Source organism: Pangasianodon hypophthalmus, chromosome 17 (assembly GCF_027358585.1).
Source record: "Pangasianodon hypophthalmus isolate fPanHyp1 chromosome 17, fPanHyp1.pri, whole genome shotgun sequence".
In the NCBI taxonomy this organism is placed as follows: Eukaryota; Metazoa; Chordata; class Actinopteri; order Siluriformes; family Pangasiidae; genus Pangasianodon; species Pangasianodon hypophthalmus.
In genome coordinates this window covers 10,943,304-10,962,013 of record NC_069726.1, presented here as the reverse complement: position 1 = coordinate 10,962,013, position 18,710 = coordinate 10,943,304, and the positions used below count along the sequence as shown (strand labels likewise).

Sequence of the window (18,710 nt, the reverse complement as noted above, 5' to 3'; positions counted from 1 at the left end):
CAATCTGCAATCATCTCAAAAGAGACCTAATTTAACCCTCATAACTGAGTGCCTGGGTATATCAAAACTAATGCTCCATACTTTTAGCAGCCAGCCTTCGGGAGTGGGTTATGTTGAACTTTATGGGGTGGTGGTGGTGGTGGTGGGTTGTTATCTCACAGTTCCATGGTTGGATCCTGAGCTTGGTTTAGTTCTGCATGCTTTTCATGCCTATATGGGTTTCCTCTGGGTTCTCTGGTTTCCTCCCACCTCCCAAAAACATGCTTGTAGGTAGTTTGGCTTCACTAAATTGCCCCTGGATGTGAATGTTTGTGCATGATGCCTTCGGATGGACCGGTATCCCATGTTCCCGTGACTCCAGATACATCATGACCCTGACCAGCATAAAAGCACTTACTGAAGATGAATGAATGAATTAATGAATATTTATTTTGTTTAACTGATTTAGACAATTATGTATTAGGATCAGGTGTTCTTTGTCAGAGATCACATTATCATTCAAATGTGTTTACTCTTTCTAAATCTTTATATGTCTCAAACAGCAGCCATAACCCATACTCCAACATATACAGCATTTTCAATTACTTTTAAATTATGTCAAATCTGCAAAAAGGGTACTTTACTCTTAAAGGGTGATACTCTTAATCAAGACTGAAAATGATGAGCACACATGCAGAGGAATTTTGCCAGCAGTTCTTAAGCATGTACTCCTTTGTTTGAAAGGTTTTTTTTTTTTTTTTTTTTTTTAAGGCATGCCCAGGGCCCTTAACAAGAGAAAATGATTCATTTAATAATAATCTATCTAATAATAATAATAATAATTTATCTATAAATAAAAGGCCTTGGCAGCTGACTGAATTAGCAATGTGGAGGTGGTGAGTTTATTGTGTTTAAAACAATTCTGGCCAAATTCTTGGCTGATGTCAGTTGTCGTGTTGTAGTTATAGTGTTAGACTTCACTGGAAAATGGTGTAGAAGAGCAGCAGGGTATGAAACCTAAGTCAAAGCTAGCTATGTCTTCGATTGTTTGCTAGTTAGTTTAGATGCATATATGTTTAGCAATAAAATATTGCTACATGCCTCTGCCTTTCAGTATATTATCTAACGTTTGTAGCTTGAATTTTGATTCAATACTAGGTTGTGGTTAGTTTATGGTTCAATCTTAAATTTAACTAAAACTTATTTTTTATTATCAATTGCATTTTATTAAATATTTATCATTCCAACTGTAGTTAATACCAAGATGCCTTTGTATTAAGAGAGGTACTGCATTAGGCAGCCAGAGACAATGTCCCTCATAATATGGTTTGAAAAAAAAAAAAAACAGTAGAAGTACAACCAGTACCATTCATTTGAAATATTTATAGTAATATAATTTGATAAATGCCAATCTAATTATGTTCTACTTGAATATCACACATCTCTAGTTTAGGACAATTTTAAATAAGGCAGTAAAAATTTGATCTCCATATTCTGTGTGAGAATTTGGTTCCATATTAAATTTACCGATTTGACGGTTCCCCAAAAAGGGACAAACTGAAAATCTTTTATGGTGCTAACCTATTTTTCTAACAAGGTACATCTGCAAGACAACAGATTGCAGATCAATACATTTGTACTGTGAGGCCTGCAGCAATTCTAGGAGTTTCCCAAGCTCTAACTTCACTAATCCAATGTTGTCTTGAAAATTAAGAGTGAAAATGAGTTTTGTAATGCTAAATCATTATTTTAGTTCTCTAACAGTGTTAAGAATTTGGGTGGAATTCCTTTAACCTTTTAAAATTTGTTGACCATTACAGTCTGTTATGAACTGAGAGCCATGACCCTATAGACAACGTAGGTAAAAGTCTTTTCCTTGCTGATCTGAGGCTAGTTTTAGCTATTTTAGATGACTAAGATTAGCTGGTCTTAGATCAGTACAACAGGAAAACTCATTCCCGGAATCCAAGAGGAAATCCAACTCGACTCCACCCTCAAAGACAATGCTCATATCTATATGCACCTGGACCTCCATCCGGCTCTCTTGTGGGACCCATAGCTCAACTATGAGTGCACACAGGTGGACGAATAACACACTTCGTTCATATTTCCCTGGCTCCAGGTAAGCACCTGCGTTCACCTTTCCCCACACTCTTATTATCTTACACCCCCCAAAACACACACAGCTACTACCAGTGCACAGGTAACTGTGGTCAACACACTGACCACAGATCAAAGGGATACCGAGTCTGAAGCACTTACGCTTTCTTTCCACAGATGGATTTTTGGTACCAGTTCCTGCATGTGCTGAAATACTTCTTCTTGGTCCCAATTACCTGCTGAAGTGCACACACATTGGGCCTGTCGAGAATGTAAGAAGCACAATTAAACAAGAAAGAGAAGAAAAAAGAAGGAAGCCTATAGGACTGGTATTCAATTTTAAAGTCACTGCAGTTAGGAAGGTTGATTGTGTGACATTCTTGACAAACTGCTTTTAAGACCATGCAGCATGGTGAAAAGCCAGGAGTAATTATGTCATCTTAGTATGCACTTTGTGATTTTTTTTCAGTGTGATATTTTTTTTCTAAAATCCTCCTTTAAGCATGAAATTTGGGTTTGCAGACAAAAGCTTTTATTTATTACTTTTTTAAAAAAATAGGTCCAACATGAATTATAGGTCTAACACTAATAAAGACAATAAAGATACATGATTGAATATGGCAAATGTGCAAAACTGACTTTTTGTAGTTATACTTTTGTTTTTATAAATTTCTAAAAAACAAAAACAAAAAAACATAATTTTCTATGTAAAAATATTTTCTTACCCCTGATTCTTGGCCCTAATGCGGCTGTGTGACACAATCTTGTCATAGGCAGATGAGTCCACCTGGTCCAGGTAGGAAAGCGCCAGCAAAACAAAGGTGGTCACAAACACAAGCTTCATCCTGGCTTTTGCCCCACACATCAAAGCCACTGACAAACCAGGAGAACTGGGAGCAGACTATAGCAAGGCAGTTTTTATACCACCCCTCCCCTCTCTAAACCTCACACAGTTGCTGTATTGGTTACACACAATGAGGGAATGAACATAGAGCGAGAATATCAACCTGTTCCATATGTAACCACATCCTCCATGGGAGCCCTGAGCACCTAACTCAGCTCACTCTCATTAGTTTAGGACCTGAGTCTGAACTATATATGACTTCATGGATTTTATTGCATGTTAACAGTATATTAACAGTAATATTTCCATTATTTCATTTTAATCATTGTACTCATAGTATGACTGAGTTCCATCTCCTGCCTGATAGAGTAAGTTGCTTTCTAGGATTTCCAGTGCTTTAAATTTGCAAAGCTGTGTATGTGAACACTGTTTAACCACTAGTTTAATCCCTATCAAAAACCTGCTGAAGTACAATTATCAGGATTTAAAGAGGTTTACTGTATTGTAACTCTCACTACATTCTTCTGATCTCTGGGCTTCAGTTAAGTATCAATGGGACAAGTCAAATCCAGTTAGAGGATTTTAAAACTGAGGAAAGTTAGGAAGCAGAATTACACTTTACTCACTCTCTTTGGGTCTGAGAGGTGTTTTGGAAAGGATTAGTAGGGACCCAGCGAATATGGAAGACAACTCTGTGAGAAAATTGAACTGCTTTACATTCTAATGAGCATTAATATTTAACTCAACCTGTGTGCATTACTACCTCTAGTGGTGGAGGCATAGCAGCACAACATCACCATAGCATTTTATCATTAACCAAAATAAATTACAAAAATTAGCTGAACTGAATCAGTGTTCCATTCAAAGCTTGATCCTTATCAGAAAAAAAAATAAGAATCCATCCAGATCTTGGATGAGTAGCTGATTTTTATGCACAGTGGATACATTTAGTAGATCCCATGCTTATTTTGTTTTATCACTGTTTACCACCATTAACATGCATGACATTTTAGAGCACCTTATGACCAAATTACAATGTTCAGGGCTCTGATTATTTGGCTGAGCTGCTAGCATGTTTCAGATCTATTCCAGATAATTCATCAGATGTAAAACCACCCAAATTAGAAGGATTAGCCAACAATCTTAGAATTACAAGCCAACAGTCCTGAACAGATGGTGTGGAACTAAACATTTACTTGATAAGAAACACAGAAACCCAAATCGACCATGACCTTCAGGGTGTTTTTGGTTCATTCCTGGAGGGCTTATTTCTTGCCTCAGCCTTTCTGACTCATTACTATCCTTTTGTGTAATGTAATCTTTATTTAAAAAAATTTGATTGTAGCCTCTTGAGACGGTGTTGTTGTTATGTATTTTGAATTTCTCATTGATATTTGTATCTAGTACAATCTGATAACTGAAACTGAGCAATATGCCAGAATGGAAAATAGTTTAGATGTGTTCATCTATACAGAGTGCTAAAGATCAAGCTGGGGGAGTTAACAGTCACAGTTTAGAGCCTTGCAGTGTCAACTGAAAATGTGGCACAGTGTATATGTTGATTAATAGCCTGCACTGCAATGACTGATGACCCTTGTTGCTTATATGGTTGTGTGTATTTTTTGGAAGTATAAGCAAGTATCATCATAGTTCATAGACTATTTTTTGACTAGTGTTGGTAGCAACTGACTAGAGCTCATTCTGCCTTTCCTTGTTCTTAATGCAACTATGTTACAATATCACTGTTGGCTCCTTTAATAGCTGTATGCTATGAATTTTATTCTGCCTCACTTGTAAGTCACCGTGCATGAAAACATCTGAATAAAGCAATTGCAAGGGCTCTCTTTAGTTACCACAAAGAACATGCTGTACCCCGATCAACCCCTGCCACTGCCATTAATGAATACTGTTGCCTTGATGGGGTGTACTTGGTCTGCAACAAGGTTTAGGTAGGTGGTATGTGTCAAAGTAACATCCACATGAATGCCAGGGCCCAAGTTTTCCCAGCAGAACATTGCCCAGAGCATCACACTGCCTCCGCTGGCTTGCCTTCTTCCCATAATGCATGCTAGTGCCATCTCTTCCCCAGGTAAGCGATGCACACACACCCGGCCGTCCACAGGATGTAAAAGAAAACGTGATTCATCAGGCTGCCTTCTTCCATTGCTCATTGGTCCAGTTCTGTTGCTCACGTGCCCATTGTAGGCACTTTTGGTGGTGGACAGGGGTCAGCATGGGCACTCTGACCTGTCTGAGGCTACGCAGCCCCATAAGCAGCAAGCTGTGATGTGCTGTGATGTTCTGACACCTTTCTATCATAGCCAGCTTCAACATTTTCAGCAATTTGTGCTTCAGTAGCTCTTCTGTGGAATCAGACAAGATGGGCTAGCCTTCGCTCCCCACGCGCATCAGTGAGCCTTGGACACCCATGACCCTGTTGCCGCTTCACCGGTTGTCCTTCCTTGGACCACTTTTAGAAGGTACTAACCACTGCATACCAGGAACACCCCACAAGACCTGCCATTTTGTAGATGCTCTGACCCAGTCATTTAGCCATCACAATTTGGCCCTTGTCAAAGTCACTCAGATCCTTACACTTGCCCATTTTTCCTGCTTCTAACAGCTTCGAGAACTGACTATTCACTTGCTGCCTAATATATCCCACCCCTTTACAGGTGCCATTGTAACAAGATGATCAATGTTATTCACGTCACCTCTCAGTGGTTTTAATGTTATGGCTGATTGGTGTATATTTTGATATTAATGCATAATTTTGTTAGAACAGATATACATGCATATGCAGTGAGAGGAATGTTTTATTTCAATGCACTGAACTAGTTCACTTTGTATTTGAAGGAAGCCAAGATTAAGAGAATAAAAAAAGGAGACCAAAGCAGCCTTTTCATATGAGACTGAGCCAGATTTGGCTCTTGCCAATAAAACAAACGCACCAAATGTGGTGTCTTAGACAAATGAACTAAGAGTATTAGAGATTATCATCATCTCTAGAATAGTTTTTTTCAAACCCCAGTCAATTCTCTCTACTTCAGTATGCTGTAATGAAACAGTTCTACTTCCTTATGTTCCTTACGGATTGCCAGGGTGGTTTCCTATGTAACTAGTGGGATATTCTTGTTTGCTAGCTTTCTTGATGAGTACCAATAGCAAAGTCACCACCTCATGCCCATGACCCAGATTTGGGAAAGTGGAAGTCTTTGTTTCTTGCTAATTTTGTTATTGTTATATCATTCACCTTCAAAGGAGTGTGCATCTATATACACCATGGGTGATGGTATTCAAACAATTGACAGTATCCCTATAACATACAGCCTAGGGCTTGTGACAGTGTGTAACGTGGTCATGGCAAAATATTTAGTTTCGTAAAGTTATAAATTCACAACTTGTGGTTAATTGTTGATCTTTCCCAACCTCTTCTATTTCAGGGCAGGATGGTGAAGTGTGAAGCAGTAGATAACAGCGAACATGGCCAGAGAGCAGTCTAGGAAGAAAAATGTAAACTTCTTACATAAATAATAAGCCACTGAGGAGCCAGAATGAAAGCTTTTATGACGTCTTCTGAACATCCACAGGACCTCTGTACAAGGATAAAAATTAGTTCAAATGTGGTCATTGTCGAAGTCTTTTCAACATCTCATAACATCAATTGCAGACTCGTTTTAGACATCATTCATACTGCTTCTGGACCAAATAAACTTTCTCACACTGCATTCAATTAAAACTCACTTTTATTTCAATGTCATTTCCATTTGTAGTTGCAAAGCAACTCTACAGTTGTGTGAAATGGCATGTGTGTACCTAAAAATCATGAAAACAAAAATGAAACTTAACTCACTCTCCAGTAAATAACAATTAAAAATAACAAACAACAATCCACTTAGCACATGCACTTCAGAACTCATATGACTGCGTTGCAATTTTTATAGAAAAAAAAAAAGTTCTTTAAAGTTCATTGTGTGTGTGTGTGTGTGTGTGTGCGTCCCTCCCTTTCTTGCTGGTTCATGGTTAAGGTGCTCTGAAGCATGTTGTTTGATCATCTCGGTTGCATTTCATTACTGCAGCTGTAAGAGTGGAAAAAGACAAAAAATTATGAATTACAAAGGCAGCCTGTAGTCATACCCCAAGTCCACATATTTGTATGAAAAAATATCAAGGTTTGAATTCCTTGTCCATCTCATCTCCCAGCTTTTCCAATATTAACTGTACTCTACCCTAGCTGTGACTACTTTTACCAGCTTTGTGACCAAAAGGGTACAAAATTAAAAAATTGATAACATGCAGCTTTAATAATGTTGTCTACCTTCTTGCATGTACCAAAGGTGGCATCCAATATGTAGGAAAAATTACTTTTTAAAACTGCCATAGCATAAGAAAATATTCACAACTTTAACGATGACATTTGGCTCTTTTCTGGCTGTAGGACGTTAGCTAACCTGCCACCAACATTTGTAGCTAGCTAACATTAACCCTAATGTTAAATTAAGCTTGCTTAGATGGTAACACTACCTAGCCACAGCAGGTTGAAGCTGGTTTACAAAAAAAGATAAGAAATCTAACAGTAAACATAACATTAACATAGTTGACGTAACCTTAGGTGTGTTCAACTAGCTGGATGAGTTCTCACTTTTTGCTGCATCATGGTCCTTGCAAAAGCAACCCTGGTGGAGAATGCTATCAGTCATTTCTGAATGATATGTAAACAGTTTCAGAAACTGCAAGAGTAGACAGGTAGAGTTACACAGGATGCAGCATGTGTCAGGTTTATGCTGCCACACAAACCCAGAACACTAGAATGGTTTGTGTCAGATCAGGATGTGAGCACGCTTCCAGGTAACAAAACAGCAAAAGTGCTGAGGCGTCTTGACACTGTATCTGAAAATACATGGTTGCTTTTAATTTCACCATCAACCCACACCAAACACAGGGGTCACAACCCAAACACACATTGACTGGGTAAAATGGCTTAAATGCAGTTTCCGAAATAGTAGAGCTATATGAGCATGATGAGCATGTGCCAGCGCGCCTGACCAAGTTCTGTCAAAAAAGAAGAATCCACCCCTTTATGGATTGAATAAGCCTAAATGTCTTCTTAAAACTACAATGCTGTCTGCTATCATATGTGTTGCAAACAGTGAACAAACATGACCTAGATCTCAATTCCAAATTCCAGATTTCCAAATTTCAATTTCTGTGGAATAGTGTGTGCAAGTCATAGGGGAAGAGCCAGACATATATCTTGATCTCACATGTGGAAGTGTTAAGACCCTGATCTGGCCCAAATCTTTCCCAACATCTGTAACAAATCTGGCAAACAGATTTAGCCTGGCTTATTTTTGCACAACGGGCAAACCGGCACAGATACGTTCTGTATATCTGATGTGACTTTAGGCCAGAGCTGGCCTAGCTCAACCTTTAATTTTATTATATTCAGTCCAGATCAGGTACAGACCCAGGACTCATTTTCACATGTGACACTGAACCAGTTACAGTTAGACCAACATATAATATAATATAACATTTATTATATTATAACATATTTTAGTTTTTTTCTTCCAAATACTTAAAATGGCATTTTAATTCTTATAACAAACATTATCTTTCCTAAACCATGTGTATAAACATAAAAATACAAAAAAAGATTACCAGTTTACACACATCCTGAAAGATTTATTTTCTAGCTGTTATAGTTTTTCTGAATTGCTAAATCACTCATTTTCTCAAAACCTTAAACACAAATCCAAATACTCAAACTAAATTCACAAAACCTCTGACTCTTCTGGCAAAATCAGACAATTGCTTCAAAACCATTTCGCCAGCACTCAAAATCAAACAATGCTTTCAGATCATACACACATGAGTCAATAATATACACACTGCAGATCATTCATTAGACACTACATCAAAAAATGGAGAACACAGCATCCAGGGCATGTAGTTACAAAAAAAAAAAAAAGTTTATTGTATATAGTAAAACACACAAAACAAAAGAAATCACACCTAAGTATGGTGAATTTACTGAAAACCATGTTACAATCAAAGAAGAAGAAGAAAAGACAGAAAGATTATTCTGCCTCAGGATCACGTCTTTGAGATGGGCCTGGCCAGAGGACTTCATCTACGTCGCAGGCAATGTTGTCCCTTGCCAGGCAACGGGCAAAAAACCGTCTGGTGTGGCGGATCCAGCCTTGACAAGACTGCAGGTCTATGTCACCACAGGCCAGTTCCACTGCCTGTAAGAGATTTTCCCTGGTATATGGGTTTCAGTCATAGACTTTCCACCGCCATGCAGAGAAAAACTCTTCTATTGGGTTAAGGAAAGGGCTGTATGGTGGAAGGAACACATTTAAAAATTGCTGGTTGCTGTTGAACCACTCACGTATTCGGACACCACGGTGAAAGCTGACATTGTCCCAAACCACGACATAGACAGGTTGCACTTCCTGCTGATGATCCTGTTGCTCTCGCGTGGAGAACCCCATGATTGCTTATGGCTGCACAAAGGGTGACATTGCCACCACGCTGACCAGGGACTTCCATTATTGCACGTTGGCCAATTACGTTTCTCCCTCTCCTTCTTCTCTTCATAAGATTGAATCCTGCTTCGTCTACAAAAATCCATTCATAGGGCCTTTCCATGGAATCCAATTCAAACACTCTCTGTAAATGTAAATAAAGTCATTTACTGTAGTAAGTGATGCTGAAAGACTTACAATAGTGTCTTTGTATGCAGTCCTGATTTACATACACAACATTTTACTATAGGCTAGAAGCTCAGAAGTGTACTGTAAGCATCAGCACTGAAAATGTCTGAGTGTTTACTTACTTGCACATACTGATGTCGTAGATCTTTTTGAAGATTTGCGCTCAAAGGGTACTCTGTATACTTGCTTCATGCGTATGCGGTTATGCCGGAGGACACGGTCAATGGTAGAAAGCCTTACGCTGTTGATTCCTTTAAAATTTAAATTGTCTTCAATAACTCTTTGCTGAATTTCACGGAGTCGGATGGCATTGTTTTGACGAACCATATCAACAATGAGAACCTTTTGCTCTTGGGAGAACATAGCAGTTCTTCCACCCTGACGTGGTAGTCTTGCAATTCTACAAAATTATAAAAAACAAACATACATGTAGTAAAAGTATGATGGAAATTGCTACTATACATAAAATGTTGTCTGTTTGGACAGCTTTTCTTTATTTTTCCAGTTCACTTTACAGCATATTGACAAAGTGAATTACTCATTGAAATGATGAAAATACAATGTAAAAATATTACCTGTTCTCTTCTCTGAATGTCCTGATTGTGGTGACCACAGAGAATCTGCTCAAATTAGGTTGAACTCTTTGTCCTGCCTCCCTCATTGTCATTCCATGCACAAGAACATGGTCTATCACAGTAGCTCTAATTTCATCTGAAATTACTGTTCTTGGTCTTACTCTTCCTCGTCCTCTTCGTCCACCACCTCATATATGCACTCTTCCTCTACCTCTCATATTGTTATCCATAGTTGTATGTACCCATGCCATCTGTGAACTGGCTTATATTTTGTACCTTCTCATCACATAATTAGAAACAAGTGTGAACAATTTTGAATCGCTGTGTGTAAACGATGACAACTGTGCTTTAGTTGCGTTTAAGTTTTGCTGTCCTGTGTTTAGTGTTTTGCAACACAAGTTCATCACAGTGTGAACTGTGTTTTAGTGAGTGAGAATGTGTTTAGAGTTTAGCAAAAAGAGTGCATGAGATTTGCAAACAGTGTCTAACTGCCTGAACTTGTTTAAGGTTTTGCAGAAAGAGTGATTTATTCAACAAATTGGTTTAGGCTATTGAGAATTTGGTTCAGAGAATGGGGTTTATTTTCTTAGCAATTGTGAAATACTGTAATTGACAAGTTTAAACGTTCAGTACTGAACGGTATTATTAATTAAATAAATTTGTTGCCCACAAGTTTATTTAATTAATAATACCGTTCAGTACTGAACGTTTAAACTTGTCAATTACAGTATTTCACAATTGCTAAGAAAATAAACCCCATTCTAAGGTAAATACTAACTAAACTAAAATACGAGCTTTAACATATGTGTACAGAACTTCAATCATTTAAATCTCAGTGTGCATGTGGTTTGAAAAGGAAGGAGAAAGAAAAGTGTGGGCATGTGTGTGAGTGAGTGAGAGAATGTGTAAAGGCAAGAGTGAGATTGTGTTATAGAGTGTCAGTGTGAGAGAGAGATAATCAGTGTGTGTGTGTGTGTAAGAGCGAGAGAGAGCATGTAAGACAGAGAAAGGTGTGTGTGTGTGTGTGTGTGTAAGCACAAAAGTTATAGATTGCGTAAGACTCAGGGAAAGATGAGAGTGTATGTGTGGGTGTGATAGAAAGAGCAAAAGAGAGGGCATGTACAACTGAGGGAAAGGTGTGTGTGTGTATGTGTGTGAGAGAGAGAGAGAGAGAGAGAGAGAGCAAAAGAGAGCGTTTAAGACTGATGGAAAGGTGTGTGAGAGAGCAAAAGAGAGAGCATAAAGACTGAGGGAAATATGTGTGATAGAGCAAAAGAGAGCGCGTGTAAGACTGAGGGAAAGGGGTGTGTGTGTGTGAGAGAGAGAGAGAGAGAGAGATAGAGAGAGAGAGCAAAAGCGTGTAAGACTGAGGGAAAGGTGTAAGAGAGATCATGCAAGACTGACGGAAAGGTATGTAGGTGTTTGTGTGTGTATGAGAGAGAGAGCAAAAGAGAGTGTGTGTAAGACTGATGGAAAGGTGTGTGAGTGTATGTATTTGAGGGAATCTAAGTGACTGAAAATGAGCATGTAAATGAGAGTGTAAGAGCAACACATTTTTTTTTATCAACAACCCAAGAGTGAAACTGTGAACAAAAATTGAGTGTAGTTATGTATATGTTTACACTTATATACTGAGGTGATCAGTTATATCCATTTAGTAACTAATAAACTAGCAACACAATGTACTTCAGTCGACTGAACTTCACTGGCAGCAACTGTGCAAGCCTTACAACCACCACCTCGGTCTGATGCTGAGCCAAACCATCGAATAGCTTTTCAATGTCATTGCTTGCTGCATACTGAGTTAACTGATTCTTCCATACAGAACTTGTTTAAATAAAAAAAGAGTTTCTTTCATGTTCATATTTCCTAACAAATATGGCCTCTATACACCAAGTTGTCATGTGTCTGCAGTGTGTGATATACATCATGCAGACAGTATCAATTAGCAATTATCAATTAGCAGCAATCCTGTGGCTAAAAACAGCTTGAGGATCAGAGGGGAAAGCACAAAGCTGAGAACTGCGCAAGCAAAAAGACAGGCCAGATGGATTCTGAAGGCCAAAGGAACATGTGCAACAGACACTTAAGTATACCTAATAATCTGGCAACTTAGTGTAGATTGAAAGCTCCAGATTTGAATATTTTCAGTATTTAACTTAATTTAATATATATTTAATTAACATACATTTAGATTATTTTAGAGTGCAGCATTTTCAAACAGCGAATGTTAAACTATTACTTACGTATTACAATCACCTTGGTTGCCATAGATGCAAAAGACATCTTCCAGTTCACTCCTTTGCAGTTGATAATTTTGGCAAAATTTTCAGCGAATAAATAAGCTAAAATATTCCATGTGACCCGCTTTAGGTTACTGCCCTGATGGCTGCCAGATGTGTAACCTGAGGAAGAAATTAGCCTGTAGTTATAATCATTTTAAGATATGATTTGTAGGCAATTTAGTCCTACAGTGTAGTTTAGTTAGGGGCTACAGGGTGTACCAGAATTCTCCATACATAGGGGACTACGTAAGCCAGCACCACGTTGGTTATGTCTTCGTCAGGGGATGTTCAGGGACGTCCACTTCTTGGTTGGTCCACAACACTTCCAGTCTTTAATAAGTTTGAATTTGTTAATAAGTTTGGCAACAGTGTTGTGTGTGATGTGCTTGCCATGTTTCCTGTTAAAGTCTATTAACCGTAAAGACTTCCCAATCCATCCATGAGAATGATTTCAATACGTTCTTCTTTTGTCAAAGGCATTCTTAAAGGCTAGCCGAAAAATCTAATATAAACTAAGTATGAAAAATTTCAGAAGACATACTGCTATAAAGTGTTAATTTCTCCTATGTATGGAGACTTTTGGGACACCCTGTAGTTCAGCGACTATGTTATTAAAAGAAGATAATATCTACATATGATTCAGGTTTATGGAGTGGATCATTAACTTTAATTAAATCCATGCATAATTTTCCCCCCACTATACTTAGACTCAGGATTTAAAAACTGGTCCAGACATGACCTTACCCATATACAACAATTATTTGATTAAAAAAAATTCTCAAATTCTTCCAGATCAGGGAAGGGTTTGGCATCCCTGAAACAGATTTGTTCAGATATGTACAAATTAGGTATTTTCTTACTAGGAACAAAGACATTGAAAAAATCAAGTTACCATCCCCATTAGAACATTATGAAAATACAACTAGTTAACACACCCAGCAGGGCAATCTCAAACTTATCAAAGTCAATGGAATCACATAACTAATGATAAACATAAGTGGGAAACTAAACTACAGGAGGATATTACAATCAAAAGTTGGAGAGATATTTGTTCAGAATGACACTTAGTTACTTGTTCCAATAATTGGAATTCAAATGGAAACCCATCGCTAGATATTTTAGAACACCCCATATAACAGGGAAGATATATATATATATATATGTGTATATATATATATATATATATATATATATATATATATATATATATATATATATATATATATATGACAAATAAAAGCTTCTTCTTCTAAATAACATCCAGATCTTAATTAAGGTCACATAGTCTAGTCTATGTGTTTTAGGAGACATGATGAACAGGTTGAGATAAGTTTTGGTGATGTATTTTTACTGAAACATTTGAGCTATGTAGGTGACTACTGAGTTCTATTGTTTGTTAGCTATGTTAGCCTCGCAGGTCAAATTCTCAAATAAAGAAGCGAACTTTCTTTTGGACTCAAAACATGTCTTGGCTGATCGAATACATCTAGGGCAGGTATGGGCAACTGGCAACTGGAGAGAGTCAAAAGCTCCAGGTTTCTTGGTGTGCATATGATGGAGGACCTCTCCTGGACTCTCAACATCACCTGCCTAGCCAAGAAGGCCCAGAAGTGCCTCCACTTCCTGCAGAGGCTGAAGAGAGCAAAACTCCCCCCTCCCATCCTCACCTCCTTCTACAGAGGGACGTTAGAGAGCGTCCCAACCAGCTGTCTCACCATTTGGTACGGGAACTGCACAGTTTCCGACCACAAGACCCTTCAGCGAATTTAGAACAGCTTAATCATTGGAGTCTTTCTACCCACCATCGTTACTTCACTCAACAACCGCTGTATCCACAAAGCCACCAGTATTGCAGAGGACCCCTCTCACCCCTCAACTGGCTGCTTCACCCTCCTGCCATCTGGCAGAAGGTACAGGAGCATCCGTGCCACCACCAGCAGACCTCAGTTTCTCTTCTGAGGCTGTCATATTAGTCAACACCTTGCTGCCTCCCAGTGCTCACCTGGGCTAGTCAAATACCTAACCCAGTATGACTCAGTACCACTGCACACCGCACTTTACAAAGCTGCATCAGATCACAGCTTTCACACACAAGAATCACCTTGTCTGAGGGCTCATACCAATCTTAAAACATCAGGAATATAGTCAGTCAATATATTCAAGTAAGTACTTTTAAAATATCAATTGTTTTAAAAAAGTTAAAGATTACCTTTATGACAAGACCTTTGCATCATATTGCTGCCAATCACAACCAGGAAGTTCTGAAAGTCTTACAGCTTTGCTTATTTTCTCATCACTGGGGTAATTTGGACACTATGTCTTTCCATCCACATACCATGAACTTGGAACAATGTTAACCATTTCATTGCACAGAAATTTTTAGTTTTATGTGAATTTGCCGTATAGTAGTCTAGATTCATGAACTGAATCTGCACTGGAGCCAGTCCAAATCCGCTAAACGGAGGTGACTGTTATATGGATATGCCGGAGGAAACAGAGTCGTCTGCTATAAGGGGAGTCACTTGACTTCACCTTTAATGACATGTGACTCAACTTGCATGCCACGTGAGCCTTCTTGACATAAGATAGTGTGTCTTATGGATGCAGTCATGAAACTGTGAGTGACCATGCATCAATCATATGCAGCTTCCCTGTCCTGCTGGGATGCTATTATTTACAACTCCAGTAATGAAAACTGGGAATGTTATGCCACAGACCATTTCCATGGCAGCTGAATGTGCAGTGCATTTCAGTTTCATCAAAAATACAGGTGTCAAAAGTAAGGTCTGCCCACTCTGAGGCATCAATCTAGTGCACTTTTTCACTCTGCAAAGAAGGAATTTGTAACAAGACATGGAAAATATGTAGATAAACTTGAGTGTAAAAGAAAGGTTTAAAATATTCAGTAACCCCTAAGGGGGTCATACATACTAGTGTGGACTGCCAATCACCAAGGGGGCTCAACATTGCAAGTGATGTTGAGGCTGGGCAAGCAATCTCTGAAAGTGGACAGATGCGCATATTCCATCTTAAGAACTTTTTACCTGCTGGGCTGATGCACTGTCTAGTTCAACTAATGTGAATCCCCTACAGAAGGGCAGATGTTGATGTGAATCTTTTAGTCTAATACAACAGACTGAAATAATATCACTCATTTTTTTGTTTCAAAATTATTAACTTGAGTACTAAATCTCTTCCTTACACATTTTCTTAAACAAATACTACCCAAAAGCAAAAAATAATGTTTTTATAAAAAATAATTAAAAATAATCAACTCCTGCCTTAGCACAGGATACTAAATCACTAATTAGCACTTATCAAGGACAGCTTTTTTCACCTAAAAAATAACTAAAATAAGAAATACAATGTCAGACAGAGCCCTTACTAGAACCAGGAAGTTCAATCATATCACCCCTATCTTGCACTGGCTCCCAGTAAAATTTCACATTGATTATAAAACACTGCTAATGATCTACTAACTGAATGCTCTCAGCACCCAAGTGATCTATTATGATCTGCCACACTTGATTCATTCAAAAGGTGCAGGCTCTTTATTAGTGCCTAGAATACCGAAGGTTACAGCAGGGGCCAGAGTTTTTTCCTATAAAGCCCTTCCAAAAGTCTGTTCAGGACTCAGACACAGTCTCAATCTTTATGTCTAGGTTGCCCTCAGCATGTGTTACTTTCTGGATCTCCCTTTTAGTTATGCTGTCGTACCTAGACCTGCCAGAGTCCCTTGCCCTTTAATCACAATGTACATCCTTCAAAACCACTGTAGGACAGGAGCATACCCAATAATTTGTTTTCCTCTCTCTCTCTACCTTAACTTGAGAATCACTTGCTGCTGCTGCTGAGGATGGCCACATATGTATAACCTTAAGATTGCTGTGAGATTGCTGTGGATAGTTCCACTAGGATACCCTAAAGACTGCACTTACTGACTACTAGATTTAAAGCTAAAAACTCTTATGTAATCATAATAAACATGCTGCTCATAATTAATATCATTTGAATGCAATCAGTACCATTTGATTTTGTAGTATACAGCTGTGGAAGAGTAATGACTTTTAATGTCACTATCCAGTGGCACCCAGAGGAGGGTAGGTTCCCTTTTGAATCTGGTTCCTCTCATTTTTCCTCTCTTCCTCATGTCATCTCAGGGAGTTTTTCCTTGGTACTGTCACCTCCGGTTTGCTCATTATGGATCTAAATCTAAATCTGGATTTGTGTAAACCTCCTCATGCCTGTTGCCTATGAAACCAGACCTACTGTCCCAGATGAACAAGTCAGCAGACCAAACTTGAAATTACGGGTCTTGCCCCAGGACTGACCACAGCATACTGGTATGTTTTCAATGTGCCAGACACACTCTTGTGAACGTCTCTGACCAACTGTTTGTGTGGTTTAGGTGGCACCATAAAGGGTGCCTAAAGACAGGTTAGTCCATTGCATAGAGAAAATGATTACACAAGCATACGTGAAAATAATTCAAGAAGTACCTTCTTCCATTCTATTTGACACTGGCTATTACTACCCCCTTTGTCATCAATATAGTGCAGTATCAGGACTTTATTAATTCTCCTCCTCCTCAATCAGGAGCAGTATCAACATTTTAAACAATTTTCATCCGCAATAAAACACGGTATCAGTAATATTTATAACTGCTGTCTGTTATTGTCTGGCACATTATTAATGTGCATTATCAGGATATGTCATGAATCCTTGTGATGACTTTGATATACAACCTCAACAAGTTCCAAAGGAACTACCCTGGCACTCTGGATTCAAGGTGTTTGTTCTTATAAGAACTTCTTTTAAGATAATATCTTACAGAAACTTTCAGTAACATCTTAAATAACATAAAGTAGGTGGGCTAAACCAGCAGGTAATGTGTGATCAAGGCGGGGTTACTTATATCAAGTGCTTTGGTTTTGTCTTTTAAAAAATGAGGTGAACCAGGGAGTGAGAGCTGAGTGCTTTTGTGCTTGTGTATATGTCCCTTGTATATGCAAGTGAGAAAATGCTAAAAAAATAAATAAATAAAATAAAAGCTCACTGTAAAAAGTAAAAATAGAAGCTCGGCAAAAAGTCAGCTGTCTCCTGAGTCCTCTTTCTTAGAAAGACCCCGGGTTCTAAAGTGGTGCTGAAACCAGGGAGGAGGTACCAGACTCAGTCAAGGAACTTTCTCCACTTAGTGAGATGGTTAAGCCCCTCGCCAGTCTCCATCAGATGCATCAGGCTCTCCTAGGCTCTTGTGCCATGAACAACAGCAGCAACTTGAGGCTATCCCTCAGGAGTCTCCCTGATTTCCCTCTCATTCCTTGCTATCCTCTCTAATGTCTTCCCCAGGTCCCTCTCAATCCACACAGCTAGAATCTTCCTTGTCTGTCTGGACCAGGGCAAAGCCCAGGCAGGTTTGCAGGGGGAAAACCTTATGGATGGGTCCTGCAGTTGCAAGGCATGGTGTGGATTGCTGGGGAGGCAGTGCCAGGGCCATCAACATCAGCTCCATGTCAGGGAGACAACAACATCAACACACATCTTGCTGTGCAACAAGACCCTGGGACACCCTTTCAACCAAGTGAGAGTAATTGATGGTCAGCAAATTCAGCCAATGTTCTGCTATCCCACCTGCATTTTTCAGTTTTTAAGTCAAGGCTATGCTTGACATGGGAGTAATCATGTGATTGGAGGAGCACCGTGGACTTGGTGCCCAAGGCCAATGGATCAGTCCATTTTTGTGTGGACTTTAGAAAAGTCAATGCAGTGTCTAAATTTGATGCATACCCAATGCCACACATTGATGAACTACTCAATCTGTTAGGTGTGACTCACTTTTATTTGACACTGGATTTAATCAAAGGGTATTGGCAGATTTCGTTGACTACAATATCACAAAAAAAACTGATCTTTTCCTCTCCGTTTGGGTTATTTTCGGAGGTTTGTACCTAATTTTTCAGACAACACCAACCCACTGACTGATCTCACTAAAATGGGCGCACCAGATCCAGTACAGTGGAAGGAGCTGTTCAAGCAAGCTTTTTGTCATGTAAAAGCAGTTTTGTGATGCATTCTGAACAGGCAAGTAATGTGTGATGATTCCGCAAGTGAGAAAAGTGGTCGTTGTAAAAAGTAAAAACAGAATAAGCAAGAAACTTGTAAAACGTCACCTGTCTCCCGAGTCATCCTTCATAGAGGCACAATGGGT

The 18,710-nt window shown here is 38.8% G+C and overlaps 1 protein-coding gene across 2 annotated transcripts in view; it reads right to left on the bottom strand.

The window, feature by feature from the left end:
- The window catches only part of postna (periostin, osteoblast specific factor a), a 35,688-nt gene extending 32,714 nt beyond the window's left edge, over positions 1-2,974 (bottom strand). For both annotated transcript variants that reach the window (XM_026941912.3, XM_026941913.3), the window contains exons 1-2: positions 2,805-2,974; positions 2,242-2,340 (exon numbers count right to left, since the gene is read on the bottom strand). In XM_026941912.3, coding sequence (XP_026797713.3) covers positions 2,242-2,340; positions 2,805-2,944 — 239 coding nt within the window. In that variant the 5' untranslated portion in view covers positions 2,945-2,974. The remainder of the gene's footprint in view (positions 1-2,241; positions 2,341-2,804) is intronic.
- Positions 2,975-18,710: the final 15,736 nt, after the last annotated feature.